At 41.3% G+C, this 19,444-nt stretch overlaps 1 protein-coding gene and 1 long non-coding RNA gene across 17 annotated transcripts in view; one reads left to right on the top strand and one right to left on the bottom strand.

The window, feature by feature from the left end:
* LOC147345380 (uncharacterized) overlaps positions 1-19,444 on the bottom strand; it is a 71,900-nt gene that overhangs the window by 12,001 nt on the left and 40,455 nt on the right. For 4 of the 6 annotated variants that reach the window (XR_015154707.1, XR_015154708.1, XR_015154705.1 and 1 more), the window contains exon 2: positions 6,172-6,234. The exons of the other annotated variants lie outside the window; for them this stretch is intronic. This is a non-coding gene — a long non-coding RNA (uncharacterized LOC147345380). The remainder of the gene's footprint in view (positions 1-6,171; positions 6,235-19,444) is intronic. 6 annotated transcript variants of the gene reach the window in all.
* Positions 1-19,444, top strand: part of MRTFB (myocardin related transcription factor B) — a 317,022-nt gene that overhangs the window by 282,877 nt on the left and 14,701 nt on the right. For all 11 annotated transcript variants that reach the window (XM_086375689.1, XM_086375686.1, XM_086375687.1 and 8 more), the window contains 4 exons: positions 9,135-9,269; positions 11,182-11,429; positions 16,369-16,501; positions 17,239-18,234. In XM_086375689.1, the coding sequence (XP_086231815.1) occupies positions 9,135-9,269; positions 11,182-11,429; positions 16,369-16,501; positions 17,239-18,234 (1,512 nt within the window). The remainder of the gene's footprint in view (positions 1-9,134; positions 9,270-11,181; positions 11,430-16,368; positions 16,502-17,238; positions 18,235-19,444) is intronic.

Here is a 19,444-nt window from a genome sequence, read left to right as displayed (position 1 = left end):
TTTCCTTGGACTTTTGTCTTTTAATTCTGATCAAAGTACATCTGGAAAGGAATTTGCCAAAATATTAATAAATGACACATCACATACCAGAGCTCTGTTTTACGCTGAGGCAACTCTTGAACAATGGAAAGCTGTAGAAAATTAAGACCAGCAAGCCACACGTGTGTACCAGGAGCTGTGACACTGGTCCTTTTAACTGGAGGACTTTTTTTCTCTCAGTGATTTCTTAAGTCATTTAAATAATCATTTATTATAAACACCCAGATGTTTAACTGTAAGTATGATCTGACAGGATCTGTGTTCATTTTCAAATTCAAAGTAGTACTGAAAGGAACCTTGTTCATCTCTTATTCTGTATCTTCAAGAAGACAAGCTTAAGGGAATTTGGTAAAATATTTTTTCCCATTGTTTCAAGTAATGTTCAGGTAGATGACCATTTGCCAGATAACAGAAATTTTAGGTTTAAGCTAACAAAGAGAATGAGCAAGGTCTAATATGTAAGCCCAGGTACACATATAGTAAATAATCAAAGTTAGACTAGCTTTCTTTGCAAATATTTATCAATAAAGGCCTGAGTAGAACATCAAAGACATTAACTGTAATTTCTATTATTACTCCTTCAATTATGCTTTTTATAACTTACATATTATGAGGAAGGAGTCTGCCACTATTCATAGAGTTTTGAGCTGAGTTCCAACGTTAACTGTGAAATTGTTTTCCATCCCAGTTCTTGACTCAGTTCTGTGACCAACAGGAAAGTGCCTAAAATAGTGCATTATGCAGAATAGGCCTTTCTCGTTTATTAATAAATCTTTATTGAATATAATTGAGATGATAAAAATAATGGCCAACGTTTGCTGAGCGCCTAAGTGTCGTTCAGGCACTGAACAACTTACTTCGCATGTATTATCTGGGGCAGATGTCATGAAAAAGCATCTGTCTGGCCTGTATAGGATTTGAACTAATGACTTAGTTCTAATTAGGCCAACAGTGTGATACTTTTCCAGCACATCATCCTGTGTTATCCCGTTATGATTGATAGTGACAACTATTATTTCTATTGCCTAAGAAGTACATACATAACATTTTTTTGTCTACTATACAATCTCACATAGTTCAGATACCAAAAATGAATAACAGTAATTTTATTATTTATTATACTTTCACATTCTGACCCCCTAAGAGGTACTTTAACTAACTTGTGAATCACCAACATGGTCACACCAAGGTTGTAATAGACATTCCACGTGATTCTGTAGAATATAATAAATAATATGTGACAACTTTATAAAGAGGACTGTATTTTTAAAAAGTGGACATTGGCTCTAGGTTTTCCAAAGTTGATCCTAAAGTATATGAAATTGTTATGAAGTTACCACCAAAAGTAACAAATTCATTAATGATTAGAATAGTTGGTCCTCTGACTAATCACTCTTCTGCTATGTGGTTCTACTTTATAATCATTAAAAAATCAGAAATACTAAATGAATAGATTCACACTGAGATTATTACACAAGTATCTGCATACTTACCACTATCTCACTGTGAAAGATAATACACATCAACAAAGCAAGGTCCAGGCCCTCATTCTCTCACAGATGCAGTAAGTAAACCATAGGCTAAAATGATTGTATAGAGCTCTGGAAACCAGTCAGAGATCTACATCAACCAAACACCCAATTAAGAAAAAGCCACATCAGAAACACAGAACACGCCATGGTGTTTTCACTCATCCTTTCCCACCCTTAACACGGCACAGAGGAAGTCGCCCAGTACCCAGTTCCCTCCCTCAGGATGGAAGGTATGGAGCAGAACTTGTTAGCAGTATTCTGGCCTGTTGTGGGCTAGTTGAGGAACTAGTTTCTGAAGTGCATAATTTGGATCTCAGGCTAGCAGAAGCTATAGAAGGTAGTGGCAGGAGCCATTATCATGTGAAAACTGTAGAGTAACCGCAGACCCACAGACACCTGAGGGCAGCAGATTACAGATCAAAGAATGCAATGAAAGTGTTAGTTGCTCAGTCTTGTCAGATTCTTTGTGACCCCGTGGACAGTAGCCCACTAGGCTCCTCTGTCCTTGTAATTTCCCAGGCAAAGGAGTGAGTTGCCATTTCCTTCTCCAGGGGATGTTCCAAACTGAGGGAATACAATAGAACTCTTAATGCCCAGAGAAGTCATGATGAGACTCTGGGAAATGAAGACATGCGAGGCCCATAAAATTAGTTAAGGTCTTCAACAACTGTCTGCAAAGACTGGGAGAGGTGGATGTTTTTTCTCATGCCCAATTTTAAACCAAAGATGAAACCAAAAGAAAAAAACAGGCATACAAAGCAACGGAAATATAGCCCATTCAAAGCAACAAAATAACCTCTAGAAACTATCCCTGAAGAAACATGTCAGACTTCCTAAACAAAGACTTTAAATAACTGTCTTAAACATGCTCAAAAAGCTAAAGGAAAACACAAGCAATGAACTGAAAGAGATCAGGGAAACAATATATGAACAAAATGAAAATATCAACAAAAATTGTTTTTAAAAATTCATGGAGCTGAAAAATACACTAACTGAAAACTGAAAAGTCCATCAGAGGGTTCAACAGCAGACTCAGACAGCAAGCTTGAAGACAGATCATTTGAAATTATGGAGTCTAAGGATAAAGAGAATGAAAAAAGTAAACAGAGCCTAAGGGACATGTGAGATACCATCAAGCTGATCCATTGGGGCATTATGGCAGAGAAATTAATTTAAGAATGATGGCCCAAAACTTTGCAAATTTGAGGCAAGAAATGGACTTATGAACCCAAGAAGCTCAATGAACTCCAAAGAGAATAAACCCAAAGAGATTCATACTGCTGCTGCTGCTAAGTCGCTTCAGTCGTGTCCAACTCTGTGCGACCCCATAGACGGCAGCTCACCAGGCTCCCCCATCCCTGGGATTCTCCAGGCAAGAACACTGGAGTGGGTTGCCATTTCCTTCTCCAATGCATGAGAGTGAAAAGTGAAAGTGAAGTCGCTCAGTCGTGTCCGACTCTTAGCGACCTCATGGACTGCAGCTTACCAGGCTCCTCCGTCCATGGGATTTTCCAGGCAAGAGTACTGGAGTGGGTTGCATGCTGAGACACGTTATATAATCAAACTATCAAAAGTCAAAGGCAGAATCTTAAAAGCAGCAAGAAAAGTCACTTGTTGCATATAAGAGGAAATTCCCCAGTAAAAATATAAGTGGATTTCTCAGAAGAACACTGCAGGCCAGAAGACATATTTGGATGATATATTTAAGTGCTGAAACAAAATTTGTCAACCAAGAACTCTATATCAGCCAAACTGTCCTTCATAACTGAGTGAGAAATTAAAACAACAAAGCCAGACAAATATCAAAGGAGTTCATTATCATTACACTTGCCGTGTAAGAAATGCTAGAGAGTCCTTAAGTTGAAATGAACGGATGCTAGACAGTTAACTCAAAGCCATTCAGAAACATGAAGTTCTTTGGTAAAAAGTAAATACATGGACAAATATAAGGAATAGTGTTATTATAATTTCTGTATATAACTCCACTTTTTATTTTCTATGGGATTTAAGCAATTTAAGCAACAGATGCACAAAAAATTATAAATCTGTTAATAACTGCATAATATATAATGATGTAATTTGTGACAATAATAATACAAAGTGGGGAGGTGTGGCTATAAAAGTAGTTCTTGTATATAACTGAGATTGGTATCAATATAAGTTAGATGTCATGGCTTTAGGATGTTATGTGTAATTCACATGGTAACAACAAAGAAAATATCTATAGGATATGTATCTATAAAAGTAGTTCTTGTATATAACTGAGATTGGTATCAATATAAGTTAGATGTCATGGCTTTAGGATGTTACGTGTAATTCACATGGTAACAACAAAGAAAATATCTATAGGATGTTTATCTATAGGAAATGAGAAAGGAATCACTGCAAAAAGTCAACCAAACACACAAGTGTAAAGACATGCTTATGGATTAGAAAATTTAACATTGTGCTGATGTCAGTACTACTGAAAAGCAATCCATGGATTCAGTACAATGCCTATAAAAATCCCAATCACAAAACAATGTGGTTTAGGCATAAAGAGACACATAGACCAATGGAACAGCATTGAAAACCCAGAAATAAGTCTTCACATATATGGTCAAATGATTTTAAGATCAAGTGTCAAGGTCACCCAGTCTCAAGGAAACAGGACAGTCTTTTCAACAAACAATGTTAAGAAAACTGGATGTCCACATGCAAAAGAGTGAAGTTGGATCCTTACCTAACACCATATATGAAGATTAACTCAAAATGATCAAAGACCTGAACATAAGAGCTGCTGCTGCTGCTGCTAAGTCGCTTCAGTCGTGTCCGATTCTGTGTGACCCCATAGATGGCAGCCCACCAGGCTCCCCCGTCCTTGGGATTCTCCAGGCAAGAACACTGGAGTGGGTTGCCATTTCCTTCTCCAGAACATAAGAGCTAGAACTGTTAAAATCTCTGAGGAGAGGGGGAGGAATAGGAGAAAGCCTCATGACACTGAATTTGACTATGATTTCTTAAATATGACACCAGGCAACAAAAGAATAAATAGATAATTAGGCTTCATCAAAATTAAAACCTGCATCAAAGCACACTATCAACAGAGTGAAAAGCAACCCACAGCATGAGAGAAAAAAAATCTGCAAATCATGTATCCAGTAAGGGGCTAATATTCAGAATATGTAAAGAACTCTCACAAATAACAGGGAAAAAAAACTGATTTTTAAATGGGCAAAGGACTTGCATAAACATTTCTTCAAAGAGGATATATAAAGACTAACAAATGAAATGATATTCAACAACACTAATGGCTAGAGATTCAACTCAAAACCACAATGAGATATCACCTCATACTATTAGAATAGCAAATATCAAAACGAACAGAAATTAACAGGTTGTCAGCAAGGATGTGGAAAAATTAGAACCCTTGTTCACTGTTGGTGGAATTGTGAAATAAATGGTGCATATTGCTATAGAAAATGGTATGGCAGTTTCTCAAAAAGTTAAAAACAAAATTACCTTATCAGCAATTTCATTTATGGGTATATGGCCAAAAGAACTAAAGCAGTGATTTGAACATCAGTTTGTACACCCATGCTCCTAGCAGCATTAGAAGTAACCCATGTGTCCATCAACAAATGAATGGATAAACAAAATGTGGTATACATACAGTGGAGTATTACTCAGCCTTAAAAAGAAGGAAATTCTCCATGGCTGATTCATGTCAATGTATGGCAAGAACCACTACAATATTGTAAAGTAATTAGCCCCCAATTAAAAGAAATAAATAAATTTTTAAAAAAGAAGGAAATTCTGACAAGCTACAAAATGGATTAATCTTGAGGACACTATACTAAGTGAAATAAGCCATCCACAAAAAGAAAGATGTATGATTCCACTCTAAATGTAGTTAAATTTATACATATAGAAAGTAGATGGTGGTTGCTGGGGAGAGGGGAGAATGGAATATTGTTGTTGAATGAGCACAGAGTTTCAGTTAGGGATGATGAAAAAGTTCTGAAAACGAATAGTAGTGATGGCTTCAGAGCAGTGTGGATGTATTTAATGACATACAGTTACATACTTTAAAATGCTTTAATTGGTAAATTTTATCTTACATATATTTTACCATTATTTTTAAAAATAATAGATTTTTTAAAATGAGTGACGCATGTCAGTCCTCACTACTACCAGGTATTCAAGCACCACCCGAACGTCCTCAAGCTACCATGCCAGTGGATTTTAATTTTCAGCTATTTTTTCTACAAATGACATGCTTAAAGTTACAGCTATGTAATACAGAAACAAGGGGTCAGTGTAAGGTGATCTGTTTTAACAAAGCTGGAATTTTACATAAACTATCCATCTGGTAAATATACAAAGCATATATTTTTGATTTGTATTTGACTCATTTTATCTGAGGCTTTAAATTTAAAGAATAATTGCATGTTGAATCTCTTATTTGCATATTGTCCTCTTAAGATCTCTGCTACATCCTAAGTTGCAAACACTTTTATTGTAGATTTAAAGTCTACAGTACAAAACACTTTTGTTTTTAAATATCTAGTTTCTACCTCTCCAGATTGTATAAAGAAATTCTAATGAAAAAGGAACTCACCAGAGACAAATGATTGGTTTTTGGCAAGTGTATCGTCTTTTCAGAAGGAGCCAGTGCAGATACCTGAAACATCATAAAACTCTAATCAGCTTAAACACTTGCTCTGAACTTACTTTTTTCTTTTGTAGCAAACTTTTCTATAGTGATTTCTAATATGAGAAAGAAAGTGAAGTCACTCAGTCGAGTCCAACTCTTTGCGACCCCATGGACTGTAGCCCACCAGGCTTCTCCGTCCATGGGATTTTCCAGGCAAGAATACTGGAGTGGGTTGCCATTTCCTTCTCCAGTCTTTAATATTTGAAGTGCTTTCTTTTGAGTTTTATGTAGAGTGTAAATATCCATCATTAAAAAATAATGTTTTCCTGATATTTCATGTTAAAATTACAACCATTGTCACGAGACCAGAAGTTGTGAAAAGAACAGTGTATCAGATCCAATAAAACAAGGCAAAGTTTGCAACTTTTTTTTTTTTTTTTTTGGAGAAAAGATTCTCAATCATTTTGAGATTAAATTTTTAATAGTCCATAAGGTGAATTTAGATCTTGATGTTGATGAAGCATTAAGATTTTAACATATTGCTCAATTTACCGTGGAACAAAATAAGTGTGGTATCCTCTATGCCTTGGATATTCTTTTAGTCCTTTTTGGAATACTTTCATTTCAAAAATTGTAATATTGAGACTTTTGGGGTAATTCTAGCCACTGGAATTCCAACCTCTAGATATATGAAGGAAGATGGGAGCGTAGGGGAGGTGGAGGTTTCCTTTCTAAGGCACATAAAAAAGACCAGCAATATGTAAAGAAGCATTTAGATATTTCTCCCTTTTTAACCAGAATTTATCTTCCCATTAGGTAAAATTAACAATCAGTTTATCTCAGTTGAGTTATGCAGGAGGGAGTCTGTGGTTTTCTAGATAGCAGAGTCAAACTAAAATGCCAAAAAAGCTAAAAGATGGGAGCACTAAGGCGGAAGTCAATCAGACGAGGTCTAGAAATAGAGGCCATTCATTTTCATAAATATTACAGTTGATACCACATTTACTAAGACTGTTGTCTAATAAATCATTACTATCATATCAGTCAATAGGGGCTAGACTGGCAAAACAGCTTACTAGGTTAGTAGAATTTATCTGCAAGGAAATCTATATATATATATATATATTTCAAAATTCAAATATCTGGTTCTGCTTCATATGCCAGTTATTTAATAGCCAAAGAATGTTCTTCCCCTGTGTGAAAACTGACCCAAAGATATGTATTCGCGTTTCCAAAATAACAAAAAAAAGGACATGAAAGAGAAATAGGTGACATAAAGCTACATTCTATAAAGCAGGGATCAGCAGGTCATCATCATTCACTGCACGTCAGAGGTTCACTGAGGAGCCAGCCATCTCAGGGCTCTTTGGGGACAGAAGTCACCCTGGAACATAGGTGTCAAGACTCATGGAGGAGTCCCTTCATTTCTGTTTGAAAATGAAATTGAGTGTGGCCACCTTTAAAAAGTTGTCTTGTATCGTCAACATTTACTGTTAACTAATAGTTACTTATAAATGAAAATCAATGACAAAGTGAAAACACAGTTCAGGGAGAGAAGTGACACGGGCACGGACACCTGACTGCACCCACCCACATCTCCCAGGCTCTTCGGGCCTGGAGTGACCCAGTATGAGTAACGCCACCAGGAACTTCCATTCACCCATTAAACAAATATTTATTGAGTAACTAGTATGTGCCAGACAGTAAAGAATCTGCCTTCAATGCAGGAGACGCAGGAGACTTGGGTGTGATCCCTGGGTTGGGAAGATCCCCTGAAGAAGGGAATGGCAACCCACGCCAGTATTCCTGCCTAGAGAATTCCATGGACAGAAGAGCCTAGCAGGCTACACAGTCCATGAGATTGCAAAGAGTCAGACATGACTGAGCAACTTCAGATCAGATGAGGCAGTATGTGCCAAGCTTCATATTTCTTGCTGCTAATAGCCCTCTGAGTTTTCAGGTCATTTATTTTAAGGAGGGAAAATACAATTTGCTATTTTTAAACCCGAATACTTGAACAAGAGAACTGACTTTGATTGTTGTTATGAATTTGAGAGTTGTTCAGGGAAATAGAAATGATAAAGACATTTTCTCTTAAGGCAAGGTCCAAGTAGTAATCAATATGCAACATTTAACTGATTTAAATGTTACTCTTTCCAGTAAATGAATACTTACACTGTACTTACAGAAGATTGCTGGTGGGAATAGTTTTTTGGGGCTGCTGATGGCTTCCTTTATTAATATATGACCCCAAAGTGAGATTCAGTAATTGCTGAATTTGGCCTAGGCAACAAATTCACTTCTTGCTCTAAGTGTGAGGGGACTGTCAATGCACAGGTCAGTCCTATTAGTATATATTCTTCAGATTTTCTTCTGTTGCAAGAACTGGGAGGCGGTGGTTCACAAGAGCACTAATCAGGTTTGGAAACGGGAACAGAAGCTGTCTAGCACCTTTAAGGACACGTGCATGGATCTGACCTACCAGAAACGGAAGCTTTCTTACCAGAGGCTGCCTGACAGTGCACCTAGGGTGAGATCAAGGGGAGTCATGGGCCAGTAACGACGACTAAGCATCACGTCTGAAGTAGCCCAGATTAGTGTGACCTATAGGGCAAAAAAGCCTTTTGAGTACCGTGTCCTGTTTTGATAATTTTTATGAGTTTGGGACTTTCTTTCTGCCAAAAAATGGTGGTTCTGACCATCGTTCTGAGAAAACACTAGAGTTTTGTGAATCCAGCCTTATTTAGCTTTAGCTTTTCGTTGTTGTCAGGGCAAAGACTAAATCGTTGGCTCAATGGATGTAAAGCAAGTTATTCCACCATCTAGGTCTCAGACATAATACTATATTTTTCTGTTTCTTTTCTAGCTTTTCTGTTTTCACTGTTAATGATTTCACAGACTTGTCTCCTTTCTGCCTTTTCCACCAGTTTACTCCAGTGTCCCCAGCAGTTCCTGAATTCTTGAAAACTCCTACTGCAGATCAGCCCCCGCCACGGTCCACAGCACCTGTCCTCCCCCCAAGCACTACATCCTCAGCGAAGCCTGGGCCAGCACTGGTGAAGGTAGGTACCCTACATGCGTGCAACCCTCAGCAACGTCACCTTCAACTGTGGTCTCTAGCCCTGAGCACGGAGGACAGAGGCTATGTCCAGAGCCTGCCTTTTAGTCAAGCCTTGAAAACAAAACCTCAGAAGGACTGGCTCACCCCAGCTTTCATAACTGAAACCTCCACCTTTAACAAATGACCTCTCGTTTGATGGTCACAGAAGAATAGAATAAAATTCAGTCTGTATAAAACGACTGCAGCAGCGCAGAAAGAGTTTAGAAATCATTTTATCAACAGTTCCCAATTCAGCTTCCACCCAGGCCAGTAAGATGAAACTCATGGGGAAGAAACAAAGAGAGAGACTTTAGCACTTGGGATTCATGAGTCTCACACACAGATGTCTGTAATGGTAATGTGATTTCAAACGTCTATACACAAGGTCAAATTCAGCAGTATTGGAGATATATTATGTGACAGGTTAAAGGTTTTCAAGAAGAAAATACCTTTTTTTTGTTTGTTTGTTTAGTAGATTTGGCCTGATACAGCTTGGTTTGTTCTTCAGAGAAGCTGCAGATTTATGGCACTGTTCCCTGCATTTTACTTGGTCAAAATAGTTTTTTAATGTGGATTTAGAACTGCTAGATAAAGGAGGGGGAGTTATAACCTGAGGAATAGTTTAATCATTTCAGATGTGGCTTTTGCCAAAACGAGCAGAACATAGATCCCAAGCTTTTAGAACTAAAAAAGGACCTCGGAGAGCTAGCTTAGCCTTTCAGCACCTTTCAGGTGAGGATACCAAGGCCCAAAGAAAGGAGGCTGTAACAAGGTCAGGACCCTGTCTCTGAATCCCTGTCTGGCCTTCGTCCTTCCCTCTCACTTAGCTGCAGTGCTCCTCCTTGGAGGCAGTTAGCCTGGGTGTGTTCCTCACTCCCCTCTGTCCCCAGGACCTGTTTGTCCTTGGTCTTCCTGGAGAGAAGGCTCTTGCTACTCCAGGCTGGTTCCTCTGTGGCCAGGTGTCCGTGCCTTCAGGGCACAGATCAGTGTATTTCACCCTATTCCATCACTTAGTATCGGAGCCACAAATTCCAGAGTGTCTGTGCAACTGAGCCAATAAAATCAGCTCTTGCATCCTTGTCCCACAACCCCCATTGTGTCTTTGTACCTAAAGCCTCTCAGAAACAGTTTCCTATACCTTGTTTTGTGTTCTTGTGGACCATTCTTTAAAAAGATGAATTTATCTTACAATATGAATATTAAAAAGTAGAAACTGATCTGATAACTTATAAATGAAGGAGATGAAAACCCAGAAGAGACATCTGATTCTTAACCATAAGACAGGGTCTCACACCCCATTTTTCAAAATAAAAATGTAATGTTTTGGAAAAAAAGTTTTAAATTCATGTTCATATCACTCAGCATTTTTTGTGTGTATTTGCCATGGAAATTGGTAGCTTTATATTCTGCTTTATTCTCAGTTAGAAGCACTTTTCTGCTTTTATATATTCACCATAGATTTTAATGATCACAAAATATTTACAGAATATAAAAGATTTAAGTTATATTTGTGATTAAGTGAAATATACTTAATCATTTCCCTATTGTATGTTTAGTGTGAAGCCTGTTTTTTCACAAGGAGATAATAATATGTAAGCAGTAGGCAGTGTCTACACAGGACCCAAAGTAAATGTTTGTTGAACTTGCATAGATGATGCAGAACTGAGCATCTTGCCCTTAGTCTAAGGGAACAACGCAGCAGAAGTTCTTAGGAGCACACGAATGTTCTCACAGCTCCTGAAATGTGTTTAGTATATTGCTTTCCAGAGAGGCAATCCCGATTTTCAAGGTGCGTTACTTTTTCTTTTCAAATCAGATATACACACAGTAGAATAGACTGCTTTCTCTTAAAATGTTCTTTTTCTCGAAAATAGCAAAGCCATCCCAAGAATCCAAACGACAAACACCGCAGCAAAAAGTGCAAAGACCCCAAGCCCCGGGTGAAGAAGCTGAAGTACCACCAGTACATCCCGCCAGATCAGAAGGGGGAGAGGAGTGAGCCGCACATGGACTCCAACTACGCCCGGCTGCTCCAGCAGCAGCAGCTCTTCCTGCAGCTGCAGATCCTCAGCCAGCAGCAGCAGCACTACAACTACCAGACCATCCTGCCCGCGCCACTCAAGTACGGCTTCGTAAACTGGGTTCACTGTGGTTTTTATGAGCAGCCCTTAGTGTCTGAAGATGGGATGCTATGATTTATTTGTGCTCAGCAATTGTTTTCATTCTGTTGTCATCGAAGCTCATAGTGTCAGAAGTCCACATAGTGAGAAAAGTCTGCATTCCAGTTCACTTTTTGTCCTCTATAACAGGTTCTGAACTTTTCAAGTTAGAAACAACTTTTCACAGTTACTCATCCAGGAAAGATTTGCCTGTTTATTTACTTGAATATTAGATGCTATGAGAAAAGCAAAAGAAGTGTAAACCTGGTATAAGCACTTTAAATTAAAAAAGACAGTTGAGCATAAATGCTGGAGCGGTCAAGAAAAGTTTTATGGAAAAGGCAGGAGGGAAAGGGCCTGAAACTTGGGAAGGACCCTTCCAAACCAAGAGGAATGGTCTGAGTACAAATACAGAGGACGTTAGAGCAAACAATGCCTGTTTATATTGCATGATGAGAAAAATGGCCTGAGTAACATATATGACTAATTTTTAAAGCAGAAGGCAGATTTGAGCAGAGCCAATGTCTAGAGAAACGTGAAGTTGGGAAGACTTTTTTGGGGGGGAAGACTTTAATCTTGATATGGTGGATGTTTCAGAAGACCATGGTGACAAGGTAAAATCAAAATGCAAGAAGGAACAGTCTGATGCCAGTGTTGGAGGGGAGTCTGCAAGTAGGAAAGCCAGTTAGAAGCTTGGCAATAAAGCAGATACAAGAATAAGAAGGGACACTGAGAATGGGAAGGAAGGAGCAGGTGGCAGGAGTCCCAAAAGACGATAAAAGGTCTCAGTGACCAACAACTATGAAGAAGGAACATGTGCCCAAAGTTTGAGCCCAAGCAGGAAGGACAGAGGGAGTGAGTCCTGATAGTTTCTGAAACTGAATTCTCACAGCAGGACACCCACAGCTAATTTTGATTATGTACTAGAGGAAATCACTGGTTACACATCCTCAGAACACTGTTCTGGAAAACAGATAAAAATACAGAGTCTCTGTCCTTCATTTCATTCACTTTTCAGGAAAAAGGAAGTATTTAAAGTCAACTGGAGAAAATAAACTCTAGAAAAAGATCCAAAATCTCATGACAAGGAAAAAATTATACTCTGATCCAACCACTCAATTTATGATCATGTGATCTGTAGAAGCCTATGTTTTCTACACGTAGGCTAAGCCTTCCTCCATGGAGAGCCCGTAATTTCTAGGAGTAGAAAAGGATTAAGGCTTACTAAAAAGCTTCTCTGTAAGAAATAGTCTCCTCATATGCTAAGAATTATCAATTCACTTTTTTCTTTGAAGACCCAAATATCTTGAGGAAGATTAGACCTATTAGTCATTCAGACCTTCCTGTGAAATGCTTAAATCTGAAACATCAGGGCAACAGAGATGAAGGAAGAAAAGAGTGTTTGTAGCATGTTTTTATTTTAAGAGGAGGCAGGCCCGAGAGAGCTGTTGACATTGGAAGGGACCCAGGGAAGGCCAGAGAACTGGACGAGCATCAAAGACAAAGCACTGCTGCTTTACAGCTTCATCCAGGCCCGGGGAGGCGGCCCCCGGCCTGCCACCGCGGGACCCCATGAGGGAGGAGGACAGCAGGGGTGCTCTCGGTGCCCCGGCCGAGTGCTCAGCAGCACCCTCCTCACAGCGACTCTCAGAGGGGCCGACAGGACTGCCCCCAAGCCCTGATGAGGGAACTGGTAACTGAGGAGCCAGTAAAAGGGGGTGTCTAGCCATGAAATAATCCTTTCTGTAATGTAAGAAATTGTGTGGGGCCAGCTTTGCAGATGGGAAGAAAACATCTGGCTGGGGTTGGGGGGGCACCCAAATGCGAAAGTTCTTTGTCTTTCTATGAAGGCTTTAGTTCCCTCCTCCTCAAACACTCCTGCCACTGAAGTCACCAAGCCACCTGCCCCAAGAAAGCGTCATCCAAAAAGACCCAAGAACTCAGAGGAGGAAGGAGCTGTCATTTCTGTGTTTATTTCACCGGATGGAAATGGAACACCAGTTTTGTTTAATCTCCAGATCCTAAGAATGGAGATGTTTTCAAACACATTGTTTCCTTTTACCAAAATTCAGTATAAGAAACCAAATGTGGGAGTTGTGTAGGGCCCACAGTGGTGGAACTTTACTGATAACAAAGCCCTTTGGTATCTTGGGAGGAGCAGGAGCCTGGAGACATGGGGCTTTAGTTCCCACATGGCCACTTACTGACAGAAGGGAAGGGTCCCAGCAGGTGTCTGGACCTCAAGATCCTCAACTACGCAGTGATTACATTCATCAGGTATCCACCCTCCTCCTCTCTTTTTCCCCTCTGTTGATTTGGGAAAAAAATAAACCAATTTATTTTTGTTGTTTTAAAAACTGAATTAAACACTATACTGTTAATCATATTAATGAGTATTATAGAATCTCAGCATGAATAAAATAATTAATTTAAACCATGGGGACTTCCCCAGTGGTCCAGTGATTAAGAATCCACCTGCCAGGCAGGGGACGCAGGTTCGATCCCTGTGTGGGAACTGAGATCTCGCATGCCGTGGGGCAGCTAGCCTGCGCGCCACTACTACTGAGCCCTCTTGCTTTAGAGCCTGTGCTCTGCAACAAGAAAGTACCCCAGTGAGGAGCCCCCACTTCAACTGGAGGAAGCACATGTGCATCAGTGAAGACCCAGCACAGCCAAAGATACATTAATTTTTAAAAATTTAAATTATGCATTCTCAAGGAGAAGATATCATTCACAAAGGAGCAAAAGTTGGAAGCATTTTACAGTTTTTATGTAATAAAGCACAGACCTATGTACATGAATGAGAATATAGTACATCTATGGTATTAAAATTTCAGAGAGAGTGATTAGAAAAATTATCTAGAGAGCTTTTCTGGGGGAGAGTAATGAACATAAGGCTGAGAAACAGTGATTAAAATGATTTCATAATTTGAAAATACGGTTTTTAAAAGTTGACTCTTAGAAAGAATAGTGATATATTTTTAAATATTTGTCATTTCATCCAAACTTCAAAATACTTCATATCAAATACTTCAAGTACTTAATTTCATCATAATTCAGGCAGGTTTAAAAAGCCTCAGATGCAAGTCAAGAGTTAGCTGTTGACAAGGCCAGCACTGGCTTCAAACACAGGCTTCTTAGAAACTTACTTGAGAAAGTTCATCCAGCCATGGACCTCACCCCAGAGGCACCGTCACCTCAGATCCCTGTTTCAGGACATGGAATTCAACATCTTTTCGGTACCAAGCTTCAGTACCAAAGCTTATACTGACAGTTAAGCCTGAGGCTGCAATGGAATTGGTTGTAGAGCGTCAGTGACCACATGCACCTTTCTCTAATGAGTATCAACCAACCAGAAAAGAAAATGCCATTGTTGCCAAGCGTATCACAGCCAGAAGGCATTGGAAGGACCTGGCTTCAACATGAAAAGTTTAGGGGGATTATTATGAAAGTATAACAGATTCACCAACACTTTTTAAATAAGCTTTTAAAAATGTATAAGTTAGAGAAGTCCATAAATTATAAGTGAAAACCAATGCCAAAGTGCACTGCTACATCAAGAAGAGGAACACTGTCAGCTCCATTGTCATTGGCTCACATCCCCCCTTAGTGACTTCCCTGATTGGAATCCATGGATTAGTTTTGCTCAACGTGTTTGTGAGTCATATCTTTATTCGTGCAAACAGCAGCAGTTAATTCTTATTCTTGCTACTTCATGGTTCATCCACCCAGCATCCTCTTGATGGGACAGCTGGTTGCTTCCAGCTGGGCCTCTGATGAATTATGCCATAGTAAATCTCCTAAGCTGCATCTCTTGGTTCACATACGTGTGGCTTTGTCAGGTGTTGATCTAGAAATGGAGTTGTTGGATCAGATGGGTATGGTGTTTCTTTAGTAGATACTATGAAACTGTTCTCCAAAACAGTCGTACTAACTCTGCTTCTCCCAGTTGTGTATGCGGGCTGTGGTTGTTCCAAGTACTCGGTGGTGTCAGTCTTGCATGTTACAGCAGCAGCTCTGCTGGGTGTGCAGTGCTGTTTTGCTGTGGTTTTCATTTTCCTCATACCTGATGAGGTTAAGCATTCGTTCATATATTTATTGACCATTTGTGCTGTGTTTGTTCACGATTTTCCCATTAGGTTTTTCTTTTTCTTACTGTCAATAATTTGCAAGACTTCTGTGTGTATTCTAGATGAGGCATTTGTCAGAAGTATGTTATGACAAACATCTTCTCCTGGGGCTTGGTTTTTAACCCTTTGAAAGATATCTGAGTGCTTTTTCTGTCCTAAGAAATCTTTGCTTATCAAAAGCTATGAAGATACTAGGCTAAGTTTTCTTCTCAAAGTTTGTTTTCCAGTTCACATTTAGGTTTTGGGATGGCGTGAGGCTAGGGGCTGATCAAGAGCCCTGTTCTTCTCATGTGACTGACTATCCAGTTTGGCCCGTTACCGCTGATGGAAGGACCACCCTTTCCCACCACACTGCCGTGTCACCTTTGTCCTTGTACGCAGCATCTGTGTCTGGATTTTCTGATCTCTCCCATTTGTTGTCCTGTCCTTGCATCAGCAGCATCTTCGTAACTGGCTCTGTAATAAATTTTGCTGTCTGGTAGTATGATGCTTCCAGCTTTGCTTTTCTTCTTTAAAGATGCCGTGGCCGGTTTTGGTCCTTTGCATTTCTATATAAAGCTCTGAATCATCTTCCAAATTTTTACCAAGCAGACAGACAAAACCTGCAGGGATTTTGAATGGGGTCTAATTTGACTGACATCTCTTCCATATTGAGTCAGCCAACCCATGACCAGGTAGTTTTCTCTTTGTAAGTTCACAGATTGTTAACAGGAGCAATGTCAACCCCAGAAATCATTTTATTAGAAAATCTGATTTTCTTTTTCTTTTGAAGGCCACTCAATGACAAGAACAACAACAGTGGGAATCCAGCTTTGAACACTACCACATCTAACACACCAAGACAGAATACACCTGCTCCTGTGAGAAAGCCAGGACCTCTGCCATCGAGCTTGGATGATCTAAAGGTGATCACTGCAAATGGGGTTTATTCACCCGTAAGAACCACAAAACTGTAAACTATGCCAGATCTGTCCAGCAGATGTAGGCAGTTTCTAATAGGCCTTCAACTCTACCAGCACGAGGATAACCATTACAGAAGTACTTCCTTTTTACATCCATTAAGTTTCCTTTAAAATGACCAGTAATAAATTTCCATTTATTGAGCAGATGCCATGAGCAAGCACCTTCATCCCTGCTTGTTGCGAAGTTTGGGAGAAGAGGAAGATGTAACAGTTAAGAACACCATCTCCAGGACCCTCTTTACTGGGTTCCACCCCTACGCAGCCTTCTGTTATCTATGATAGCTTGGACCAGTGACATACCCTCTCTCCCCATCTGTAAAACGGGAATAATAATATCTACACCTCATGTGAAGGTTAACTGAAAGAGTAAAGTACTTCTGGCACTGTCTGGCCCATGGCAGTTACACAGTAAATGTAACTGTTATCATTTCTGGTAGTAAATCTTTTGAGGTAGCAAAGGAATTAGCCTCTAATAACCCTTGCTTTGTCACTGGCCTTTCAGGTCCTTTATGTCTATAATTCTGTGTTTTTGTGTGTTTAAAAAAAACTGTCACACTTACACGCAGTCATACAGAGCTGTCTGACAGATGTAGGCACCTTTTCCAGCACACAGGTGTGCTATAGATTTGTCAGAAGGTCGTAACACCAAAAAAAGCGATCTGATTGATTTGTACTTCCAGGTATCGGAGCTGAAGACAGAGCTGAAGTTAAGGGGTCTCCCTGTGTCAGGCACCAAACTGGACCTCATTGAACGCCTAAAACCCTACCAGGAAGTGAACAGCAGCGGCCCTGCTGCCGGTGGCGTCACAGCCGTGCCCACACCCGCCGTTGTCCCCAGCAACCCCGAAGTCACCGTGGCCCTGCCAGTGACAACACGACAGAACTCTGTGACCAGCTCAGGCTCCACCTTCAAGGCAGAGCTGCCCCCCGCCAGCAGCAGCAGCGTGGCCCATGTGGACAGCGGTAGCTCCCCACTGCCCATCTCACCTGCACCTTCCGAACAGTCCAGCCTCAGTGCTGAGGACACGAGCATGGCTGATACGTTCACCGAGATCATGACCATGATGTCCCCATCGCAGTTCCTGTGCTCGTCGCCCCTGCGGGCAACCAGCACTGAGGACAGCCTCAGCCCCACCAGCAGCACGCTGTCCACCCTGGAGCTGGACGCAGCCGAGAAAGACCGCAAGCTCCAGGAGAAGGAGAAGCAGATCGAGGAGCTGAAGCGGAAACTGGAGCAGGAGCAGAAGCTTGTGGAAGTTCTGAAGATGCAGCTGGAGGTGGAGAAGCGAGGGCAGCAGCAGCAGCGGCCCCTGGAGCCCCCGCCCCCGGCCAGCACCCCTGCCCCTTCGGTCTCCAAGGCCGACCAGACGCGGGGCCCCACTGCTTCCGCCACCAAGGACGAGGCCCCACTCCCCGATGGCCCCGGCCCAGTGGCCGGCCAGTCCCTTGTTGCCAAAAAGGCCATAGTGATCAAGCAAGAGGTGCCTGTGGCCCCGGCCGAGCCACCGAGCCTCGTCCCACAGTTTTACGTGAGTTCCCAGGGCCAGCCGCCCGCCGGGGTCGCTCAGCCGCAGGCTTTACTGACCACGCAAACTGCACAGCTGCTGCTCCCTGTGTCCATCCAGGGCTCCAGTGTGACCTCAGTGCAGCTCCCTGCAGGCAGCCTCCAGCTCCAGGTGTGAAGCATGTCTTCTAACTCCTTGCCTTACAGCCTGCCTGACCCAGAAACGGCTCGTGGTGAGCACAGACCCGAGCTGCTTCATACATGCATCCCAGTCAGGCTGCCAGGTGGCAGGAACCGCATGCATGTGTCGGGGGTTGTTCGCAGATGTGGACAGCTAACACAGTTTTCAGAGTAAAATCAAACGGGTGCCTTTCCTTCCTGCTGCCTTTCACCCTTAATGAACACAGTGTCGCATGTGGAGACATGTTTGAATACCAGTGCCATTCTCATAATGATGGCAGTGACTGTCACTGGGTACTTCTTGGGTTCGAGGCACAGCACCAAGTATAACACTTTAGCTGGCATGCTTCATTTAATCTTCCCTTTCCCTAGAAGACCCAAGTGAGAAAGCCCCCTTCTAGAAAGGAAAGCGAGGCCCTGAAAGGTTGAATAGTTTGTCCAAGGTCAGAGCCGGCAGTCGAGGCCTTCTGACTGCAGGGCTCCTGTTCTCACGTCCACTCTCTGCCTCCTAAGTGTAGTTCCTGAAAGGCACCACTAAGGTGAAGATGCTGAAACTAAGGAGAATGTGAGCACAGACTCAGGAGTGAGCCTGGTATTGACAGAGGATAAAACACTGGTGAGCATGAAGTTTCCTTTGAGGCCAACCATTACCTGAAGCCATTGTGTGCAACTTGACTTTGGAAGGTTTTTTCAACAAAAGGTGGGCCGCAATCCACAGAAACCATCTGGAGTCCTGCTCCCCTACCCTGACCGCCCAGAGAGGAGCAGTCTTGTCCCCCACGCCAGGGTGAGAAGGCACGACCCAAGGGCCCTGGGTGTGTGCTGAAATTCTGGCTCCCCTGTTTAATCTTTAGAGTGTCTGTGAAACTGAAAGTCCACTGTATAATATAGCTTTTCTAAGCATTCGTTTTCCTGTCCAAATCTTCCATGAGAGGTGATGTTTGAGGAAAAGGAATTGCGTTTTATTCTAGGCCTCTGAGTACCCAGCACATGGCTGGCTGTCCCCCTGGGGAGCACAGACGCTGCAGCTCAGAAGTAGGAATTTGGACAGTCTGGCCTCACAGATTTCCTTGCTGCTGCTAAAGTTACTACACCTGACCTATTATGTATGGAACTGCTGTCAGTTCTTTTGACTTTCCACAAACTTTCAGATGAAAATCTCAGCCACTTATGAAACAGTAAGAGCATGAAAGTAACTGGTC

Source organism: Bos grunniens, chromosome 25 (genome assembly GCF_055505025.1).
Source record: "Bos grunniens cultivar Pamir isolate PY7600 chromosome 25, Bosgru_T2T1.0, whole genome shotgun sequence".
Classification (NCBI taxonomy): domain Eukaryota; kingdom Metazoa; phylum Chordata; class Mammalia; order Artiodactyla; family Bovidae; genus Bos; species Bos grunniens.
This window is presented reverse-complemented; position numbering and strand designations above follow the sequence as displayed.